Source organism: Thamnophis elegans, chromosome 13 (assembly GCF_009769535.1).
Source record: "Thamnophis elegans isolate rThaEle1 chromosome 13, rThaEle1.pri, whole genome shotgun sequence".
NCBI classification, from domain to species: Eukaryota; Metazoa; Chordata; class Lepidosauria; order Squamata; family Colubridae; genus Thamnophis; species Thamnophis elegans.
In genome coordinates, this window is record NC_045553.1 from 24,874,238 (window position 1) to 24,898,682 (window position 24,445).

Here is a 24,445-nt window from a genome sequence, read left to right on the forward strand (position 1 = left end):
GGTCATCATCCTTTGTCTCTGCAGCTCCGCACCTGACCGGAACTGGATGGGTGGAAGCTGCCAGCATGGCAGTGGGAGATTGGACCATGTGATGGACTTGTGGCTGTAGGGGCAAGATCTTGAACTTTCAACTGGGTGGGGAAAACCAGGAAGCTTTCAGATTCGGGTTTTCCCAGTTGTGCCAACATGGCTCGCTTAATAAATTGGAACTTTGAGCAATACTTTGCCTGGGACTCTGATTTACTTTTGGATGCTATTTGGAACCCTGACATTAACCCGAATATCCATTAAAATACTTCACCAGCTACCCAGAATTTCGAGGTGCTGTCTGGGGTCCTGAGCCCCAGCACCGACCCGAGCACAAGTGGCATAAAGACTCATGGGAGATGACATCTAATATATACACAAAAGCCGCACAAGCCAGGTGTTCTGTCCACTCTTCAACCAAAGAAAAAATAGAAAAGAGCGAGAGTTGCTCAGTGACCAAACCAGATGGAAACAGGCCTGTGGAAGATCTAAGGGACCAATAGGAACTGGACAATTCCCAACTATGTATAAGTATAATCTTTATTGTCATTGTACTTAAATACAACGAAATTGGTTATGTCAGGCCCAACACAGCTGAGTAAGACCAAGATGGCAAGAATTTGACAGATTTCTATATGACATCTTTAATACTCGTCTGGGGAAAATATGGAAGCTTGGAAACTATCTAAGGAATTTTCCAACCTCAATTACAATGAATCCCTTAGGGCAAATCTCTTTGGGAACTTTGAGATCTTTTTCCAGATCTTTCTTCATTTGGACTGAGTTCCATTTATGAGATGAATTGTGACTCGTCTGCTACCTCTTGACTGTTGAAATCTATGTTCTCTTCCATTCCTTTCCCTGTCTCCCCACAATCTCTTATAGCCACTGGCTGCAACATCATCAACAGCATTACCAAGGCACTTTAGATGGTCCATAGGGTAAGATTTGTGTCAGAGGAAGAAAAGACTTTTCACATCAGAAAAACTAGAGTCAATTCTAGCCTGACACAGTAGAGGTGCATGATGAAACAGAAAGCACATCATAAAATGTGTGTTATGCCCCAAAAGTATCAACCTGAATAATGGCTGGTGTGTGTGTGTGTGTGTGTGTGTGTGTGTGTGTGTGTGTGTGTGTGTGTGTGTGTGATGTCATTCCAAAGCACCTGGTATGCCCAAATATGGGAGGGAGCATACTGCTTCCCTTTTGCCTTTCAGCTCCACCCTAGGAGCCTTCCAGGCAGAAAACCATTTTTTGTGTTGCATTTGTGCTGATAAATAAATAAAGGGAGACTACTATAGATCTATTTCAAGCTATTTAGCTGTCATCAGTTAGCTATACCCTTACTGGGATTCGAACCTGGGCTGTTTTTGCATGTTAGGCAGTTGCATTAGCCACTAAGCCACAGGCTCTCCCCCCTTATCAGCTAAGCCAAAGAAATAAATAAGTATTATAGCAAAGCACCTGGTATGCCCAAATATGGGAGGGAGCAGTCCAGGTTCAAATCCCAGTAATGGCTAGCTGATAAGAGCTAAATAGCTTGAAATAGATGTGTGTGTGTTTGTGTGTGTGTTTGTGTGTGTGTGTGTGTGTGAGCGGGGGAGTTGGGGGTGTGTTAGGGGTGTTAAGATACAGCCTGTTGTGTCTTAAAGTGGCTTCTACCGTACTGCCATAGAATGGCTTCTATTGTGCAGCGCAATGGAGTTGCCATGGCAACAGTTTCACGGTACTCCACAAGGGGGCTCCCTTTGGTAAGGGGGAAGATCCAACATTAGAAATTACGTTTGGCCCGGGATTATTTTTGAGGACAAATTATGGATTAGGATAAATACATACCCGGGCAATGCTGGGTTATCAGCTAGTAAAAAATAATAAATAATAACAGGGGCTTCATGCAGGAACAAATATGGATGAGCAAACAGGGAAAGCTAAAATGCGATTTGGTTTGATTTTTCAACCACCTTCTGCAAATCAGTAGCCTCCAGAAGAAATTGAAGATTTCAATTCAAACTATCGTCATGCAGCACAGGCATAAAATAGCATTTGTCCAGTTATACCTCAAAAAGGGATCAGAAATCTCCATATATCTGTGTGGGCAGGAAAGGTTCATCCCTATTCTAACATAAAAGGAAGAGGGGCAAATGGTTATGTCCATTTATCTCCATATATGGTCAAATTGAATAGTAGTCAATGAAATTTATGCCCCACTAAATTTGTTAAGACTTTGAAGTGCAAAAGCCTTTCTTTGGTTTTGAAGATTAGCATCATTAATCTGGAGTACAATTTAGCAGCTTCAAATATTTACCAAATGTTTGCTGTCCTGAAAGATTTTAGGATTGAAAGCTGATGTACTAAATATACAAGTATATATTCAAGAGCGAGATACAAAGGGGGAAAAAACATAGGATGGACTAGAGAAGGTAGGGGAATAAGAAATGATAGTAAACTATATTTGGGTTTGCGGAAATACCATCCCAAGAAAATGTAAACTGAGATTTGAAAGAGACACCCATAACAACAGAAATAGAAAGGGAGAGAGGAGGAGAGAACGAGAGGAAGAGGAGGGAAGAAAGAATGACGTAAGGAGAGGAGGGTGGAAGGGAGAGAAAGAGAGAGGGTAGCAGAGGTGGGTTCCTACCGGTTCGCACCAGTTCGGTAGAACTGGTTCGTCAAATCTACCGAACTGGTTAGAAGAGGTTCCACCAGAAAGCAGGCCACACCTACAGAAGAGGTTCCAAAAAATTTTGAAACCCACCACTGACACACACACACACACACACACAGAAGGAGAAGAGAAAGAAAGGAAGAAAGAAATAAAAAAAGAAAAAAGAAAGAAAAAGTGAGAGAGAGATGAAAGAAAAAAAGGAAAAAGGGACAAAGAGACAAAAGGAAGGAAAGAGAGAGAGAGAGAGAGAGAGAAAGAAAGAAAGAAAGAAAGAAAGAAAGAAAGAAAGAAAGAAAGAAAGAAAGAAAGAAAGAAAACACATGGCCGGCAAGCCACTCCCACCAGGTCACATGGCCGGCAAGCCACTCTCACAAAGAAGGCCACACCCACAGAGTAGGTTCAAAAAAATTTTGAAACCCACCACTGGAGGGTAGGAAGGGGAAGAGTAGGAGTAGGAGTAGGGGAGAGGTAAGGGAAGAAGGAAGGAGGAAAGTAGAGAAGGGAGGGAAGGAGAAAAGAAAGGGAAAAGAAGGTGGTGTTACAACAGGAGGAAGGGTTGGTAAATAAAGCAAGCCAATTTGTATATTATAACCTATTAAATGGAATAACAAATGTACAAGAATGACAAATGTAAAGAAGAATAACAACTATGTGAATGTATACTTACAATGGTATGTAAGAGAATAAAAAATAAAAAGCTTTTCAGCCCTCCCCCCCCCCCAAAAAAAATAGGATTAAAAACTGACATGAAGCTACAGCCTTTATCCACATCCAGATACACACCCCAAGTTCTCACAATGGATATCAACATTCTTGGGGTAAGCGAATTCGGCAATCCACATTTTACAAGGTTTTAACACTTAACATCATTTGCTCTAGTCTCCATGGAGAGCTAGACTGTCTTTTTTGAAAGCAACACGTTTTCATTTCCCTTTCTGTTTTTTTCACCCTGGCCAGAACCAAGAATATTTTGAAAAAAGGCAGGAATTCAGATGTGACAGATTATCATGTTTCCTTCGTGCACAAAAGAAAAATGTTCTTAATAACCCCTCTGGAACTGTGACTGGATGGAAGAGTCAAGAAAAAGATAAATGAAGTTTGCAGAGAGCAGAATATGAAGTAGTAACATCGGCAGAGAGGTAAGACTGGAATTTCCCAAATTTGGGGAAGAGCTAGTTAGAATAGAATAGAGCTGGAAGGGACCTTGGAGGTCTTCTAGTCCAGCCTCCTACTCAAGAAGGAGAACCTACACTATTTCAGAAAAGTGACTATCTAGTATTTTCTTAGAAACCTCCATTGATGGAGCGCCCACAATTTCTGGTGGCAAGCTGTTCCACTGGTTAATTGTCCTCACTGTTAGGAAGTTTCTCCTCAATTCCGGGTTGCTTCTTTCAGTTTCCATCCATTGTTTCTGGATGGAAACTGAGGGAAGGGGGAAATTTGCAGGGTTTACAAACAAGATGCCACTGTTTTCTTTCTTCAAAGTATGATTTGTGAAAACCCTTCAAAGTCTATAAGATACGGTCCCTGACTATGATGGGATACTGCTCCCATTCTCATGAGGCTAAGGAAATCCATATAATTGTATGGATAGGACACCACTGAGCGGCGTGATGGCCTAGTGGTGAAGAGTTCAATCCTAGGTAGTGGCAGATGTTTCTCTCCTGGGGCACAAAGAGAAAATATCTGCTGCACACTCTGTGTGTGTTGTGCTCACCAGCAGCCTGAGGAGCTTGCAGCAGATTCGGACAGTGATGAGGTTGGGGAGGAATATAGGCCGGTCCTGGAGTCTGGAGAAGGCTCTGATGAGGGCTCTGTGTCAGAGGCAGAGAGGGAGCCAGAGCCGTCTGACAGTTATCAGCTGCCTTCAGAGTCAGACATCAGTGGGGCAGAAGTACAGCTGGAGCCTGTTCCCTATGTGTGCATGCGCAGAGTTGCCAGATGAAGGGAACAGCTAAAGAACAGGGGTTGACTTGGAGTAAGGCCACAGGTGGACGATGAATGCCCCCTCCCAGTGGAAATAAAAGAGGAGCGAAAGGGGAGTGGAGTTTGCAGGAGACAATGAGTTCATTTAATTGGTTCATGACTCTCCGAGACTCCTTGCCATGTGCAGATCTCGGCCTGTCAGCTCTCCAAGCCAGATGAGGTCTGTGACTGTAAATTCCCCCTTGAAAGACTTTGCTGGATGTGAAGGAGCAGAATTCACAGTCAATTAATAAAAGGGTTTTTTGTCGGGACCAGGAGGTTGCTTCATGCTCTTGGGAAGCTTCGGTCAGAACAGCATAGAATCAGGAAGGGCATCTGACCAGTAAACTCAGTTTCATCCAGTCTCCCCAAGTCTACCCCAAATTAAGGGATTAGAGGGTTGTAAAAAGGGAGGGTTTTTATGGATAGGACACCACTCTGGGGAACTCTTCATCAACTACACTCTGGAAGAATTTCTGGGACTGGTGGACCAGCACATATGGAGAACATCAGGCAAGAGGAGGGTCATAGACAACTTCCGATTCTAAGGGTACTTAAAATAAGGGAACGAAAGGTTTACTTACCAAACTCACTGGCGCACAGGTGCTCCAGGATGGCCTCCGACTTCATTTCATTGTCACAAGGGGGACACACCGCAGTGCCTGACAAGAGAAGGACACGTCAAGCAAGGGAAAGTAACAACATCATGAAAGAAGAACAAGTGCCCATATAGGCAAATATACCACATTTAATTGCTCATAAGCCATGCCCATTCATCTCCCAAGAGGCCCCTGCTCCTATCGGTGTCTTCCTTCGGGGCAAGTGCAATGAGAGCATTGCATTTAAGGTGGAGTTCATTATTTTGTACTTAAGTCCCTGGTGGCTCAGTGGCCAAGACACTGAGCTTGTCGATCAGATAGCTTGGCGGTTCAGCAGTTCAAATCCCTAGTGCCGCATAACAGCATGAGCTCCCATTTACTTGTCCCAGCTTCTGCCAACCTAGCAGTTCGAAAGCAAGTAAAAATGCAAGTAGAAAAATAGGAACCACCTTTGGTGGGAAGGTAACAGCATTCCATGGGCCTTCAGCGTTTAGTCATGCCGGCCATATGACCACGGAAATGTCTTCGGACAGCGCTGGGTTTTGGCTTTGAAATGGAGATGAGCACCACCCCCTAGAGTCAGGAACAACTAGCTCATATGTGCGAGGGGAACCTTTACCTTAAGGGTAGTCTCTCCTGCAGGTACCATTAGATTGATCCCGAGTAACTCATTCCTCCTAGTTTTCCCACCTGACCTGTGCGAGGGGAACCTTTACTTTTACCTTTAATGAAGTCCAGCTTAAATGCAATGCTGCCGTTGCACCTGCCCAGAAGGAAGACACCAATAGGAATAGGGACCTCTTGGGAAACTAATAAGTACGTTGTAATGCAATCCCTCTTTTTTGATATCGGAGGTAAAATGAGGGTTTTGTAACTAGTTCCAGCCAACAATGCAGCCCTCTGGTGAAGTGGGGGGGGGAGAAGAGGCTTCCCCACAGCCATTGCGTGACAGCTCCCACAACATGGTTTCTCAACAGTTGAGATCAATCACTGACTGCAAAAGATTACCCAATGTGGAATTCTTTCAGGCTTGCGGGAAACCTGGAAAAGCCACATCCACAACCGAGATCTTTGTTCTGTTGAACTTCAGCTACGAAATCCAGATGCTTGCCACCTCCCTTCCCTCCTACGCACTTTGCCAAGATCAGCAACAGGATTCCAAAAGCTAAATCAGGTTTTCTTTTTTTTAATCTGCCTCTTGACACTGGAATAGTTTTCCCCCTCCGCAACTCACTCCCATTTGTGTTTGACTTTCATCTTTGTTCAGTCCTCCTAAGCTGTTTACATAGCACCTGAAGTCAGCCATGAGAAATGTAGTGGGAAGCTATGAGGTTGGCTAGGCAAGAGTTCCAAAGAAAACATCCTTTCCTAGTTGAAACTTAGCATTCAACCTCCAGCGAGTTGAGTGGAGAATGAGAGTCTTATCTGAATCTTTCTTTGTGCGTGTCTGCAGGTGGCATGGATGGATGGATGGATGGATGGATGGATGGATAGTCAGGTAGGTAGCTAGGGGGGAGGGAGGGGGAGAGAGAGAGAAACAAAGAGACAAAGACAGAGACAGAGAGATGAAAGTTGATGAACAAAACAGTTGGGCCAGCTCATAATAAGCTCCATTCTTTATATATATGTGCTGTATTATACAGCACAGGTTCGAATCCCAGTAAAGGTATGGCTAGCTGATGAGAGCTAAATAGCTTGAAATAGATCTATACTAGTCTCCCTTTATTTATTTATCAGCACAAATACTACACAAATGTAACAAAGACAACAGTAAAAATATTGGGTTTCTGTCGTGATGGTCTCTTGTGACGAGCCAATGGACAGAGAATGGAAGCAGTTAGCTTCCTCCCATAATTGGGGCATACCAGGGGTTGTGACACTATATATATCTCTGTGTGTGTGTGTGTGTGTGTGTGTGTGTGTGTGTGTGTGTGTGTGTTCCAGCATAACTCTGGAACGCCTCGAGCAATTTCAACCAAACTTAGTACACAGATGACTTACTCTCTGGAAACAAATACTGTGGGGGTAAGACACTCCTAACACCCTTGATGTGGGGGGGTTGTCCATGTGTCTGTGGGGGCGGGGTGCCAGCATAACTCTGGAACGCCTGGGCTGCTAAAATGAAGAGGACTGAATTCTATCTATAGTGTCAACTCACAGTACTTTTGACAGTGATAGTGTGCATTTTGGATTCAAGTTCTGTTAGGATACAGCCTGTTGTGCCTTAGATGGCTTCTACTGTACAACACAGTGGAGTTGCCATGCTAATGGCTTCACAGTACTCCATAAGGGGGCTCCCTCTTATACAGGATTGGGATAAATACATACCCGGCTTACGCCGGGTTATCAGCTAGCTAAGAAAAATAGGATGGAAGCTGCTGTCCTGTTGTTGAAACTAATCAAGGAGAGAAGCAACTCAGAACTAAGGAGAAACAGTTAGAACAATTAACCAATGGAACTACTGGCCTCCAAAAGTTGTGAATGCTCCAACCGTGGAGGTTTTAAAGAAGAGGTTGGATAACCATTTGTGTGAAATGGTACACTGTTGGACTAAGAGCCACAGTTCAGCTTCCCAACCTTCCCAAAGGCCACAGAAGGGGTGGGAGCAGGAGGTCCTCTCAGAGGCAAAGAATGTCCATTCCCACCCTTAAAATCACCCCTACCCCCCAAAAAAAGTCTGGTGTTAAAATCCAAATTATTGGCTGCAGAAAGTCAGCAAGATGGTCTTGCAGCACCAAGGAGACCTGGGATGGGGGATGCAGGCCCATCCATCACCTATTCACTCCTGCTCTAGGCCAACACTGTTTAGGAGAGTCTTAATCATAATGTAGGTAAAACTATAAAAATAATCCTTGTCTTATGATCGCCATTGAGCCCAAAATTTTCCTTGCTAAGCAACGCAGTTGTTAAGTGAGTTGTGTCCCATTTTATATTTTTAACACAGTTGTTAACCTAGTCATTATAGTTTAGAGTAGAGCAGAGCAGAGCATTAGTATATGCTTCACCCACAAATGGTTTGCTAATAGTTCTTGTTAGAAAATAGTTTTGCATTGTTCATTTAATGGATTGCATCTTTATTGCTTTGTCTCTATTAAATATTAAAAGTATCTGAAAAGATATGATGCTGTTTACATAATATTGACTGGAGATTGGTTAACACTCTAATGCTTGAATAATTTCAACCTTTAGAAATAAAGTAGTTTATGTCAACATTAGCTGTGATCTCCAAAATATTAATGTTGAGTTGTTTAAATTTTGCATCTAAAGCTAAATATGGCATTAATAAGCAACTTCAACATGCATTTAATTATTTGCTATTCAATAAAGGTTTCTGGCATAAGGTTAATGCTCAATAACATCACCACCGTGTTCTTGTGTTTGTGCTATATCTGGAATTTCTGTCTTACTCCCCTGCTACAAGATTCTATCATATCTCCAGACTTAAAATGGACATCTAAGATCAAAAACATCATAAAAAAGCACAATGAAGAATGTTCTTTCTGCGCCAACTCAGGAAGCTCAAACTGCCCAAGGAGCTGTTGATTCAGTTCTACAGAGGACTGATTGAGTCTGTCATCTGCACCTCCATAACTGTCTGGTTTGGTTCTGCAACCCAACAAGACAGACAGACACAGACTTCAGAGAATAATTAGAATTGCAGAAAAAAACAATTCCTGCCAACCTGCCTTCCATTGAGGACCTGTACACTGCACGAGTCAAAAAGAGGGCTGTGAAAATATCTACAGACTCCTCACATCTGAGACAAAAAATGTTTCAACTCCTACCCTCAAAACAACGCTATAGGGCACTCCACACCAGAACAACTAGACACAAGGACAATTTCCACCCCATGCCATCCCTCTGCTAAACAACTAATTCCCACAACACTGTCAGGCTATTTAGTAAGACTGTATTACTAGTCGTCTTCTCATCTTTCCTATTACCTATCTCCCTTTCTATTTATGACTATAACTGTTGCTTGTATCTTTACAATTTATATTGTTTTATTTAGTTTCTTAATATGATTTATGGATGGAAGGAAGGAAGGAAGGAAGGAAGGAAGGAAGGAAGATAGCAATAGCACTTAGCCTTATATACCACTTCATCACCTATTCACTCCTGCTCTAGGCCAACACTGTTTAGGATAGTCTTAATCATAATGTAGGTAAAACTATAAAAATAATCCTTGTCTTATGATCGCCATTGAGCCCAAAATTTTCCTTGCTAAGCAACACAGTTGTTAAGTGAGTTGTGTCCCATTTTATGATATTTTTAACACAGTTGTTAACCTAGTCATTATAGTTTAGAGTAGAGCAGAGCAGAGCAGAGTAGAATAGGAGATGGAATGGAATGGAATGGAAGCAGTGGTAGGTACCGGATCCCGTTCTAACCGGTTCGGTTGGAATGGGCCTGGCGTCCCCCACATGGATGGGCACAGTGCGTGCACACATGCGCATGGCACATGCATGTGTCATAGCTGCCAGCGATGCTTCTGCAAGACTGTGACGCTCCAGCTGCTCAACGGAGCATCGCACAGGCGCTGTATGCGCCACGCACCTGCACAGAAGCACTGAAGGCTTTAAAGAACAGGTAAGGAGCGAGAGTGGGCAGGTGAGCCCTCTGGGGCACCGTACCGGAACAGTACCCGGTGCTCCGGGCAGGCTCCGGTACACCTGTACCAGAGCATACTGCCTGCAGCCCACCACTGAAGGGAAGGGAAGGGAAGGGAAGGGAAGGGAAGAGAAGAGAAGAGAAGAGAAGAGAAGAGAAGAGAAGAGAAGAGAAGAGAAGAGAAGAGAAGAGAAGAGAAGAGAAGAGAAGAGAAGAGAAGAGAAGAGAAGAGAAGTAGGATATAGAATAGAATAGAATAGAATAGAATATGGAATGGAACAGAATCTGGAAGGGACCTTGGAGGTCTTCTAGATCAACTTCCTGCTCAAGCAGGAAAACCTATACCATTTTAGATAAGTGACTGTCCAGTCTCTTTATAAAAACCTCCAATGATGGAGCAGCTATGGTTTCTGAAGGCAAGCAGTTCCACTGGTTAATTGTTTTCACTACAACAATCCATGATTCAGAACAATGTATAAACCCAGTTATATAGTACTTAACCATTCTCTTTCCTCCACCCACTGTTCCTACAGCTTACTTAACTACTCATCCATGGATTTCATATATTAAAAAATATTAAATACTAGAAGAATTTGCTGTATTTTGTTGTGAAATAATTGTACCATTGAAAAAAACCTCAGACAAAGGTCTCAACTTTCGAAAAAGAATTTCTTTCAAATTCATTTATTCATTCATTCCAGCCTGGCCTCTACCAGGTGCTTTGGATTACAATTCCCATCAGCCCTGACCACAAATTCTGCTGATCTGGGCTGATGGGAATTGAAAGAAAAATACACACGCATGCACACACACACACGGAGACACACACACACACACACACACACACATCGGTAAGTAAATATAAATAGATGTTCTTCCTGTTGAGGAGGGTGGAGGCAGATTTATTACTTTTTCATTTAGTACATTTTTGTGGCACTGTAACAGCTAATCCTATAGATAGCATTATAATTCTACAGGCCAGGGGCGAGAAAGGAAGCACTCATTCATGCTCTCTCTCACACAATGGCACACATACACAAAAACCCACACAGAGAGAGCAAAGGGCAAAGAAGGAGCATAGTTGTTAGGTTTTTAGCCCACTGAGCTTCTGAACAGAAAATAACGGAATAACAGAGTTGGTAGGGACCTTGGAGGTCTTCTGGTCCCATCCTATACCATTCTGTACAAATCGTTGTCCAATCTCTTCTTAAAAACCTCCAGTGTTGGAGCACCCACAACTTCTGGAGGCAAGTTGTTCCGCTGATTAATCATTCTAACTAGCAGGAAATTTCTCCTTAGTTCTAGGTTACTTTTTTCCTTGACTCATTTTGACAACAGGAGAACAGCTTCCATCTTATTATACTTAAGACGTAATGGAGCTTATTATGAGCTGATGGACCAGTGGTGAAATTCAATTTGTTTTACTACCGGTTCTGTGGGCGTGGCTTGATGGGAGTGGCGTGGCTTGGTGGGCGTGGCTTGGTGGACATGGCAGGGGAAGGATATTGCAAAATCTCCATTCCCAACCCATTCTGGGGCCAGCCAGAGGTGGCTTTTGCCGGTTCTCTGGACTACTGAAAATTTCTGCTACCGGTTCTCCAGAACCTGTCAGAACCTGCTGGATTTCACCCCTGTGATGGACCCATTGTTTTCCTCATCAACCTTCATTTTAGTTTCTATTTTATGCATTTCTTAGATAATCCAGCACTAGTCAGAAGACAGGTCAAATTATGAATAACAGAGGGATACAATCAAAATCAAGTGAGGCACTAATACCACTCTATAAAGCAGGGCTGTCAAACTCCAAGCCCATGGACTGGATGCGTCACATGCTGGCCATGTTAACACCGTTTAACAAAAGGGGGGGGGATCCTGATATGTCATGTGACACTGCCATGATGATGTGAGTTTGACACTCCTGCTATAAAGCCTTAGTAAGGCCATACCTAGAATACTGCACCAAGTTTTGGTTACTACACTATGAAAAAAGATGTTGAGACTCTAGAAAGAGTGCAGAGAAGAGCAATCAGGATAATGAGGGGATTGGAGGCTAAAACATACGATGAATGTTTGCAGGAACTGGGCATGGCTGGTCTAGTGAAGAGAAGGACCAGGGGAGACATGAGAGCAACTTTCCAATATTTGAGGTATTGGAAGAGGAGGGGGTCAAGCCATTTTCCAAAGCACCCAAAGGCCAGACAAGGAATAATGGATGGAAACTGAACAAAGAGAGATTCAACCTAGAAAGAAGGGGAAATTTTCTGACAGTGAGAATGATCAACCAATGGAGCAGCTTGTCTTCAGAAGTTGTGGGAGCTTCATCCCTGGAGGTTTTCAAGAAGAGACTGGACTGCCATTTGTTAAGGTCTCCTGCTTGGACAGGGGAGTTGGACCAGAGGACCTACAAGGTCCCTTCCAACTCTGTTAACCTGTTAAAATATTCACTGGGAGAAAAGCATAAATCACTGTATACAAAGTTCTTGACTTATGACGGCAACTGGAAACCGAACTTCCATTGCTAAGTGAGACAGCATTAAATGAGACAATTTACAACCTGTTTTTTTGCAATGGTTATTATGCAAATCATTGCATTCATGCAGTTGTTAACTTAATTTGGTTTTCCCCCTGTTGATTTTGCTTGTTGGAAATAATTTGAGAAAGTCCTAGATAGTAATCACACAACCTCGGTACATAGCCACCATTATAAATACATATTGGTAGCCAAGCATCCGATTTTGATCACATGATTGTGGGAATGCTGCAACGGTCACAAGTGAGAGGACTGATTGAAAGTCATATTTTTTCCAGTCGTAATGGTGCTGTCGTAATTTTGAACAAATGATTGCATATTGGAAACTATTTGTATTGGGGGGGAAAGTGAAAAGAGTTTTGAGTGTGAGAACAACTGCATGTTGACAGTTGAAAACTGGTAGCTCTTTAAAATTGTGGTGCCTCAAAGGCTAAGACACTGAGTTTGTTGATCAGAAAGGTCAGTAGTTCAGTGGTTCGAATCCCTAGCGCTGCCTAATGGAGTGAGCTCCCATTACTTGTCCCAGCTTCTGCCAACCTAGCAGTTCAGAAGCATGTAAAAACGCAAGTAGAAAAATAGGGAACACCTTTGGTGGGAAGGGAACAGCGTTCCGTGCACCTTCGGCATTGCATCATGCCAGCCACATGACCCCAGATATGTCTTTGGACAGCGCTGGCGCTTTGGCTTTGAAATGGAGTTGAGCACCACCCTCTAGAGTTGAGAACGACTAGCACATATGTGAGAGGAGAACCTTTACCTTTAACTTACAGTTCAACATTTTGGAAAGCAATGGCATAATTTTTTCTGCCTGGCATATTAAAGCTGAACAAATTTTACCTCAGCATTTTGCAGTAAAAACCTTCTGTGTGTTTTTCAACCCCTTTTCATCCAATTTGATAGAAAAGTATTTACTTTTGAAAGGGTTGGTTTGTTTTTTTAATGAAAGGAGAATGTTAATGAAATTCTGGGGACAAAGGCTATGGACATAATTACTGATGAGTTGGCAAGAAGGGCCTGGAAATGAGAATTTCTCATTTTTATTATTACATGGTACCTTTTCAGCATTAGGATACCAGAGAAGAACTCCCATCTTCATATTGGGAAAGCAAGTTTAACCTTGACCATTCAAGATAAAAACACCAGAAAGAAATTTTGAAAGGCATTTTCAAGCAATCTGAAAATGAAATAGAAAAACAGAAGTCTGCCTTATGTTTCATATGGAAACAAAATTTTGTAAAGCTGCCAGCAAGGATATGTGCAAAATGTGCGTGAAAAACCAGTGAGTATCACATGAGTGAGAAGAGAAGAGAAGAAGGCAACAAGGAAGGAAGGAAGGAAGGAAGGAAGGAAGGAAGGAAGGAAGGAAGGAAGGAAGGAAGGAAGGAGATTATAATAAGAGTGAGCGAGATCTTAGGGAAGTGCCCAACACAAGTCCCATGTCACTCCCACCATGGCCATGCCAATCCCTGGCCACCCACACACACCCTGGCCCTCTCAATTCTGTGTTGCCTGCACTACAAGGACCTTGGCCACCAGTTGATTACCTCTCTTTTATTTAAATTTCTGGTTGCTTCTAATTGCATCACCGGTTAAATAATTAAGATAAATATATTTCTCTAAAAGGAACAAAATTTTCTCACATTAGTATATGCTTCACCCACAAATGGTTTGCTAATAGTTCTTGTTAGAAAATAGTTTTGCATTGTTCATTTGATGATTGCATCTTTATTGCTTTGTCTCTATTAAATATTAAAAGTATCTGAAAAGATATGATGCTGTTTACATAATATTGACTGGAGATTGGTTAACACTCTAATGCTTGAATAATTTCAACCTTTAGAAATAAAGTAGTTTATGTCAACATTAGCTGTGATCTCCAAAATATTAATGTTGATGCAATAAGTTGTTTAAATTTTGCATCTAAAGCTAAATATGGCATTAATAAGCAACTTCAACATGCATTTAATTATTTGCTATTCAATAAAGGTTTCTGGCATAAGGTTAATGCTCAATAACATCACCACCGTGTTCTTGTGTTTGTGCTATATCTGGAATTTCTGTCTTACTCCCCTGCTACAAGATTCTATCATATCTCCAGACTTAAAATGGACATCTAAGATCAAAAACATCATAAAAAAGCACAATGAAGAATGTTCTTTCTGTGCCAACTCAGGAAGCTCAAACTGCCCAAGGAGCTGTTGATTCAGTTCTACAGAGGACTGATTGAGTCTGTCATCTGCACCTCCATAACTGTCTGGTTTGGTTCTGCAACCCAACAAGACAGACAGACACAGAGGATAATTAGAACTGCAGAAAAAACAATTCCTGCCAACCTGCCTTCCATTGAGGACCTGTAACACTGCACAAGTTAAAAAGAGGGCTGTGAAAATATCTACAGACCCCTCACATCCTAGACAAAAAATGTTTCAACTCCTACCCTCAAAACGACACTATAGGGCACTCCACACCAGAACAACTAGACACAAGGACAATTTCCACCCCATGCCATCCCTCTGCTAAACAACTAATTCCCACAACACTGTCAGGCTATTTAGTAAGACTGTATTACTAGTCTTCTTCTCATCTTTCCTATTACCTATCTCCCTTTCTATTTATGACTATAACTTTGTTGCTTGTATCTTTACAATTTATATTGTTTTATTTAGTTTCTTAGTATGATTTATGTCGATTGCTTCTTTAGTATCCTATGACTATCACTAAGTCTTGTATCTCATTATTCATGATGAATGTGTTTTTGGGATGATGACGAGGATCATGATTTATCACTTGTAGCTTTTATGTGTATTGAGAGTTTATGCACTGAAGACAAATTCCTTGTGTGTCCAATCACACTTGGCCAATAGAAAATTCTATTCTGTTCTGTTTTTTTTTCTTTTCTGTTCTTATTCTATTCTATTCTGTTCTGTTTTATTCTTCTTTCCAATATTTATTCTATTCTATTCTATTCTATTCTTCTTTCCAATATCTATTCTGTTCTATTCTATTCTACTCTACTTTACTCTACTCTATTCTTCTTTCCAATATCTATTCGATTCAATTCGATTCAATTCGATTCGATTCGATTCAATTCAATTCAATTCAATTCTTCTTTCCAATATCTATTCTATTCTTTTTTCCACGTTATCTATTCTATTCTATTCCATTCCATTCCATTCCATTCTACAAGATAGTTTGAGGGGAGTCAACAGCCCTCTGACCTCAGAGTCCTTCCTTCTCCTTAGCTGGCCAAAGTATTTGAGTTTCCTCTTCAGGATCTGGCCTTCTGGAGAGCTCCTCTAGGACTGACCGGTTGGATGGCCTTGCAGTCCAAGGGACTCGCAGGAGTCTTCTCCAGCACCATAGTTCAAAGGCCTCCATTTTTTGGCGCTCAGCCTTCTTTATGGTCCAACCTTCACAGCCATCCATTGCAACTGGGAAAACCATAGCCTTGACTATATGCACTTTTGTTGGCAGGGTGATGTCTCTGCTTTTTACTATGCTGTCTAGATTTGTCATAGCTTTCCTCCCCAGGAGCAAGCCTCTTTTAATTTCTTGGCTGCAGTCCCCATCTGCGGTGATCCTGGAGCCCAGGAAAATAAAACCTGTCACTATGTCCATTTCTTCCCCATCTATTTGCCAGGAATTGAGAGGGTCAGATGCCATGATCTTAGTTTTCTTCATGTTGAGTTTCAAGCCAACTTTTGCACTCTCCTTCTTCACCCGCATCAAGAGGCTCTTTAACTCCTCTTCACTTTCTGCCATTAGAGTGGCATCATCTGCATATCTGAGGTTGTTGATATTTCTCCAGGCAATCTTAATTCCAACTTTTGATTCATTTAGCCCCGCCATATACTACTCCAGACAAATGGCTATCCAGTCCCTTTTTAAAAAATCCTCCCAGTGATGGAGCACTCACAATTTCTAAAATCCAGGCCATCCCACTGAACTGATTTCACTTACAGGATTTTTTCCCCTTTAATTCTAGGTTGGATCTCTCTTTGAGATAAATTTCCACTCGGTACTTCTCGCCCTGTTTTTAGGCGGTTTGGAAAATAGCTCATCCTCTCCTCCTTTTTTTAAAAAAAAGTGAAAATAAACTAGGCCAGTTTTCTTACTGGTAATAAATAACTGGCTGTCCAGGACTTCTCACTCAAACCTACATCCATGAAAAGCCCTGAGATGCTCTCACCCAAAAGGGAGTGGATCATAATCTAACTTAGTTTCTGGTGTTCTAGATGCTGAAACAAAAAAAAATGAGGCATGAATAACTTGCCCCTTCAACGACAACAATAAAAAAGCCCTCCATATGTTATCCAAACCATGGAAAAAACCATAAAGGCCTGATTTCTTGTAGGCCTCCCCATCAAAAAACACTACAAGTTTTATTTCTTCCCCAACAAAACACGCTGGATGAGCCTATTGACAGTCCTTTCCTTTCCATCTTTTGCAAACTATCCCCTTACCCGTCGTATCCTGTTCTAATTTGGCACCAAAAATTTTAATCAGAGAAAATATCTCCTGCTCTCAAAGGGCTGGATTTGCAAAAATTGGCAGCTTATACCTGAAACCAATACGAGTGGGGAGGGAGTGGAACATGTGCAAGTTTTCGTGTGTTTTGTTTTAAAGGAGATTTTGGTGCCTCTACGGCGGAGACAAACAGCCAAAGTAAAACTCCCCGTCAATCAACTCCTGGTTTCCAGCTATGGAGCAGTTATGAAAATAACTTTTTCCTCCCCAGAGATTAGGTTTTTTTGGAGGGGGGGGAGACATAGCAGTAGTTCTAAATACAGCCTTCTACTATGGAATGCAAGGAAGGGAGGGGGAAAAGCTTTAAGGAGAGGGCAACACTTGAGTGCCAAGGTATTATTTTACATTTGGACCCTGATGTCAGCTTATTCAGAAAACTTGGATAGTTTAGGAATGTTAACTTTTTAAAGATGCACAGACTTCATACCTAATGGGGAAAACGGAGAGGCCAAGATTGTAAAGATGACCTCTTCAACCACTTTTCCCAACTTGCTGATTTAAAAAAAAGAATTGCGTGTAAAATTGAGGAATCAAAAATCCAGGTCAAGGAAATTAGCATAAGGGTTGTCCTGGGCTCGATCTTCAGCTCCCCATCCACAGAAATATCTGACGCATACGGCCTGAAGCTTAACAGTTCAAAAACCAAGATCATGGTCGTTGGCGAACAATCCATTCATTTACCACCGATGAATTCGGAAGGAATACCACTCGAAAAAGTGGAAAGGATCACATCCCACGGTTCTAATTTGCATGTAAGCTGGGACGTGACCCCTAAGTAAAGACAATGATAGGAAAAGCTCAAACTGCATCCTTCAAAATGAAAAAGGTCTTCTGCAATCACGACCTAAGCCTAAGACTGAAAATCAGGCTTGTCAGATGTTACATCTACAGGATCTTTTCTATCCTACTCTACAGCAGTGGTGAAATTCATTTTTTATATTACCAGTTTTGTGGTCATGGCTTGGTAGGCATGGCAGGGGAAGGATACTGCAAAATCCCCATTCCCTCCCCACTCCAGGGGAAGGATACTGCAAAATCCCCATTTCCTCCCCACTCCAGGGGAAGAATACTGTAAAATCCCCATTGCTTTCCCACTCCAGGGGAAGGATACTGCAAAATCTCCATTCCCACCCCACTCGGGCAGCCAGAGATGGTATTTGCTGGTTCTACTCAAAATGTCCTCTACCGGTTCTCCAGAACCTGTCAGAACCTGCTGAATTTCACCCCTGCTCTACGGAGTGGAGAGTTGGGCTCTGACAGAAAATCACTTGGAAAAACCAGAAATGTGGATTTACAGGCAACTGTTACGTATAGGTTGAGTTGACAAAATCAGAAATGAGGAGGGGATAAGACACCTGGGAAAACCAAGGGAAATCTTGAAAAGCATTAAAAAGCGAAAGTTAGGATATTTTGGATGTGTGATGTGACACATGGAAAAATATAGCATCCTACACTTAAATCCTCCAGGGAAAGATTGAAGGCCAAGGAAGTCCAGGCAGAAGAAGAACATCCGATGATGGATATAGTAGTAGTAGTAGTAGTAGTAGTAGTAGTAGTAGTAGTAGTAGTAGTAGTAGTAGTAGTAGGTGGGGTGGGGGTGGGGGTGGGGGTCTCTATCTATGCTAATAGGGAATTATGGGGATTGAAGTCCCCTGTTTGGAGAGTGTCAGGGTGGGAAAGCTGTTCCCCCCCCCACACACACACACACAATGGTCACCTGCTACAAGAGCATGCAGGTCGTCCTCATCTTACAATCACTTGTTTAGCAACAGTTCCAATTACAACAGCCCTGAAAAAAAGGGACTTGAACTTACAACTGTTGCAACCGCCTCACAATGACATATTCAACATTCGGCCACTTGGCAATAGGCGTGTTTTTACAACAGTTGCATTGCCTGAGGGTCATTTGATCATCATTTGCAGCCTTCCCAGCCCACTTCCAACAAGCAAAGTCAATGGGCAAATCCAGTGCTGCTTAATGACGGTTCTGTTAGGGATGCTTTTTAATGGATGCCTGGAAGGAGCGAAGAGATGGAGTTGAAGCAGTGGTGGGATTCAGCCAGTTTGCACCTATTCAGGAGAAACGGTTGTTAACTTTCTAAGCAGTTCGGGAGAAAAAAACTAAAGTTAGAATATTTCAGACATGTGATGCGACACCCGGAAAAATATAGCCTCCTTCCCTTCATCCTCCAGGGAAAGATTGACGGTAAAGGAGGTTCAGGCAGAACATCATGGCTTCAAAAACTAAGGGACCGGTTGGTACAAAACTCAGCAGCACTTTTTCATGTGACTGTCGATAAAAATAGGATTGCCAACGTCCAATGATGGATATGGCACAAGAAGAAAAAGAAGAAAAGCATAACATTATATAAGAAATATTTCCAACATTTTGGTATATTTGCTCAGTATTGTTATAATCCCAATAGTGTTGAGAAAGGGAGATTAAAAAAAACCTGGTTTGTTAAATATCCTCTTGTATGCACGCTTAACCAGACAAACGTTTCAAGCATCAAGCACATAAAGGACTTCCTTAGACTTATTTGAAATACAAAACTGCTTGATGCCCAGTTCCGGCAACTGTTTCTTCACACCAATTCTCTCCCACGTCTTGCAACTGCAACTCCCACATAATTTCCAATGAGCACAAGTGGACATGCTGGCTGAAACTGCACAAGTCAACATTAGAGGAGATAAGGGGGAAATGACACCTGTTTGGGAAAGGATCCTGTAATCAGTCTCAATTTTTGGTACAATATGGTTACAAGTACCATTCAGCAAAATCACGGAAAGAGTTTCTCAACAGCAGCTGTTCATGCTAAAAGCCAAATAAAACCTCCAGCTGCAAAAGCAGTTGGTGTTAGGGATTGTCTTCAGGATTACTGCATCCAGTTTTGGTCGCCACAGATGTAAAAAAGAAGTTGAGACTCTAGAAAGAGCGCAGAGAAGAGCAACAAAGATGATTAGGCAACTGGAGGCTAAAACATATGAAGAACGGTTGCAGGAACTGGGTATATATAATTTAATGAAAAGAAGGACTAGGGGAGGCATGATAACAGTGTTCTGATATCTCAAGGGCTGCCACAAAGAAGAGGGAGTCAAGCTATTCTCTAAAGTATCTGAGGGCAGAAGAAGAAGCAATGGGTGCAGTCTAATCAAGGAAAGAAGCAACTTAGAATTGAGAATAAATTTCTTGACAGTTGGAACAATTAATCAAAGGAACAACTTGCCTCCAGAAGTTGTGAATGCTCCAAAAACTGGGCATTTTTAAGATGTTGGATGTCAATTCATCTGAAGTGGTGTAGGGTTTCCTGCCTAAGCAGGGGGTTAGACTAGAAGATTTTCAAGGTCCCTTCCAATTCTGTTATTCTATTCTAATAAGGCCCAGGACTCAAAAGGATAGAACAGATAAAACAACAAATGAAACACGAAGACAAGGAGAAGAAAGATACAATAAAAACTTATGGAATAGATAAAACAGATTATATATTAAGAGATCAAAAAATAGAACTAGATAAACAGAAAGACATTCCTGAAGTGAGGATGGCATGGATAGATGCATTGAAAGTCTGGCAGTGAGAGATAGTGGTAGAGATGAAGGAAATATTTAGATTAAATATGAATGATGCTTGGAGATACAAAATCCCAAAGGAGGAGTATGGGAAGTGTGCTAAAAAATCAATAAGAATTTAAATACTAAAACGGGCAAGAGATGATGAATAGAAATAGAATAATATAAGATGTGTCCCGTTAAAAATTAAAACAGAGGTAGAAACTAGACAGGGGGGAAATATTATTGTGCATATTTCTATATAAAACTTTAAAATTAAAAAATAGAAATAAAGATCAGAAGTTGAAAGATGTTTGTGTTTATGTATACCTAAACAATACACTGTGGTTATTAGCATTGTGTATTAAAATATTGAATAATTTAAATGATGAAGGATTATATACAGGGTGGCGCAAATACCAAAATGTCAACCATTTTAATTTTGATACTTAGAATAATGATTACAATTATGTGTTCGTGATTAATGTAGCTAATGCTATCAATATTATCACTATCATTGTGTATCAAAACTAACCATACCCAGATTCCACACTGTTCATGTATTCAATAATTAGGTAAAGGTGAAGGTTCCCCTCGTACATATGTGCTAGTTGTTCCTGACTCTAGGGGGTGGTGCTCATCTCTGTTTCAAAGCCGAAGAGCCAGTGCTGTCCAAAGACTTCTCCGTGATCATGTGGCCGGCATGACTAAATTCTGAAGGTGCATGGAACACTGTTACCTTGCCACCAAAGGTGTTTTTTTTCTACTTGCATTTTTACATGCTTTCGACCTGCTAGGTTGTTAGAAGCTGGGACAAGTAACGGGAGCGCACTCCGTTATGCGGTGCTAGGGATTCGAACTGCCAAACTGCCAACCTTTCTGATCGACAAGCTCAGGGTCTTAGCCACTGAGCCACCGCATCCCCATAAGGAAGTACTAGATACACTATAATCAGACACACAAATTGTGCTGAGTTTGCCAGCATCCAGGCTCCAAAAGGATCAGGGTCATTTATGGTTCAGCATCCTGTGAGAAGCCAGCCATGGGTTTCAGCACGTAGCATAAACCAGGTCATCACATGATGTTAAATAGGATTGATTCGTCTGGGCACAGCAGGCATTATAAACAAAGCAATTATACTTTGTTAGCCCAGGTTGAGCATTAAAGTCAATATGTCAATCAGCAGACTGGATAGCCAGAACTAAATGCTTCCCTATGGCTGGAGTGGTTGGGTCTAAGGAGCAAAATTGTGAAGAGTCCCTGGTCTTTAACAAATAAGGGCCACACAATCGGTTGCTTGTTCTTGTTGTTTCATTTTGTTTTGCTCTCGCATTCCGAGAACACAAGGAGAAGCTGCAATGCACACAAAACGGCAATGGGGCCAGAGAAGAGAAATGTTTGCAGAGGTCCCCGAGAACTACTAAGATTCCAAAATGACTCAATCGCTGCACAGACATTGCTGCAGAAATGGGAAATTGTTCCTTCGAAGCTCTCTTCTCTCTCTCTCTCCCTCTCTCCCTCCCGCCTGCTTTGGGGGAGCAGAACTGCATGTAACTCATTCAGCAAAGATCTCAGGAAGCTGCCAAGTCAAATCAATTAATCCTGTTACTATTAAGCAATGCCTGCCATGATTGCAATGACTATTGACATCATCGGCCTTCTGGAGTCTTGAGCAGAAATTTTCTTTGCATGGCAGACGCCCAGGACCGATGCTGAAACCCTCAACAAGCAGAATCTGTCCTTAATCACTCAGCTCCAGCGGCTGCCCTCCTTAACCTCACACCCGAACTCAATTTAGAATGGGTGGGCTACCGGGTTACTCAATCCAGAAAAGTCTTCTCCATCCCCCTTCCCACTTTGATGTGCTTCAGAAGATGTAACCGCTGCTGACAGTTCTGGGAACTTAAAGGCCAAATAATCCAAAAGAGGTGAAGCTCATGTCCTATTCCAGTGTTTCCCAACCTTGGTAAGGAACCTATTTTAAGACACCAATTCCTCATTTAAGAAAAGCCGGCTGGGGAATTCTGGGAGTTGAAATCCACGTGTCTTAAAGTTCCAAGGTCGAGAAACACTGTTCTATTCATTACTAAAGACCTTTAAGTGGAAATAGCAATAGCACTTAGACTTATATAGAGTCTCACAGCACTTTACAGCCAGTGGTTGAATTCAAGTAATTTAACAACCAGTTCTCTGCCCTAATTATTTATTCCAACACCCAGTTTGCCAAACTGCTCAGAAAGTTAACCCGAAGTGGTGTGAACTGCCTGAATCTCACCACTGTTTACAGCCCTCTTTAAGTGGTTTACAGAGCCAGCACATTGTCCCCAACAATGTGGGTCCTCATTTTACCCACCTCAGAAGTTTGGAAGAATGAGTCAACCTTGAGCCGGTCAGGATTGAACTCCTGGCAAGCTGGTCAGGGTTGAACTCCTGAACTCCTAGCCTGCAATGCAGCACTCTAACCCAGGGAGGGAAGGAAGGAAGGAAGGAAGGAAGGAAGATAGCAATATCACTTAGCCTTATATACCACCTCACAGTGCTTTACAGCCCTCTCTAAGCAGTTTATAGAGTCAGCCTATTGCCCCCAACAATGTGGATCCACATTTCACCAAATGCGAGGATGTAAGACTGAATCAACCTTCAGCCAGTCAGGATCGAACTCCTGGCAGTTGGCAGAATTAACCTACAATACAGCATTCTACAGTGGGGACCCAGCTGGATATTATGGGTTCTCCCTGAACGTCCAGAAGGCTCTTCTTGGGTCTTGCTTCTAAGTTGGCCACCAGGAGCTACATCTCACCTCGGCTTCCCAGCAGGGCCATCTCTTGAGTTGACTCTTAAGGGAAGGCCGGGGTACTTCGTCTTAGGGGACTCAAGCTTACCTTGGGGCTTGGGCGCCTCCGTAGCGTTGGGGGCGGTCATGGCAATGCAGACATCGTCCTGGGGGAACTGGTCGCACTTGAGCATCTCGGGCCAGTAGAAGCCAAAGAACTGCATGACGGGCTCGCAGGAGTCGCGCACGGCCTCGCAGAGCCAACGGCAGGGGTAGATGGGCCGGTCCAAGCAGATGGGGGCAAAGAGGGAGCAGAGAAAGAGCTGAGTGCCAAAGTGGCAGTTCTTGTTGAGCAAGGGCACCCAGCTGCTGGCTTGCTGCTTGACCTCGGCCATGGTCTCGTGGTCCAGCAGGTTGGGAAGGACCATCTTGTCGTAGCCCACGCTGTGGCAGAGGCGCAGGTCGGGTGGGATGGCCACGCACTGCGGGGGCTTGGTGTAGAAGCGCCCGCTTTGGTAGGAGCTGATGTCCGACTGGAAGCTGACGTAGTCGTACTCGTTGGCCCCGGCCAAGCCAGGCAGGAGGAGGACGAAGGAGAACATGCCCAAGCCTGCCCAAAGCATCCTCAGGGCGCCCCAGCCGCGACCTTGCGCGTGGAAAGCGATGCCCATGCTGGGAAGACGAGAGAGATGGAAAGGGCGATGGGTCCGCACTCCGCCCGCCTGGCTTCTTCGGGAGGGCTGCAAAAAAGGGGGGGACCCTCACGAACCCCAGTGGGAGCAAACGGAGGACCCCCGCCCGGAGCGTCCTCTCCTCCTCCGGCCGCCTCGAAGTTACTTGCCTCTTGGGTCGGGGCAGCCCAGCGCAGCTTCCCTGCCCGGCGGATCCCGAAGCGAGCGAAAGCGCACTTTCTCCCCCGGAGTTTCGGAGCCCTTTTCCCCTGCGCCAGCCAATCCGCGACCGCCTTAAAACTCCCCACTCTTTTTTTTTTCAGACCTCCTTCCTTCCCTCCCTTCCCTCCAGCCCGGGCTACAAGTGTCACTCAATTAGCCAATCGCCTCTCCGGCGTGGGACCCCTCCCTCCCTCCCCTTGGCGCTGGGGGGGGGGGAGGTGAGGAGGGGGAAGAAAAGCCCGGCGGAGGCTCCTCTCCGCTTTCCCCCTGCGATGGGTAGCGGGGTTTGGGGAGCGTCCGATAGCACA

The 24,445-nt window shown here is 43.1% G+C and overlaps 1 protein-coding gene across 1 annotated transcript in view; it reads right to left on the reverse strand.

Moving 5' to 3' along the window:
• SFRP1 (secreted frizzled related protein 1) overlaps positions 1-24,430 on the reverse strand; it is a 58,880-nt gene extending 34,450 nt beyond the window's left edge. The window contains exons 1-2 of the mRNA XM_032228848.1: positions 23,354-24,430; positions 5,242-5,319 (exon numbers count right to left, since the gene is read on the reverse strand). Coding sequence (XP_032084739.1) covers positions 5,242-5,319; positions 23,354-23,915 — 640 coding nt within the window. The 5' untranslated portion in view covers positions 23,916-24,430. The remainder of the gene's footprint in view (positions 1-5,241; positions 5,320-23,353) is intronic.
• Between the last annotated feature and the right edge of the window lie 15 nt (positions 24,431-24,445).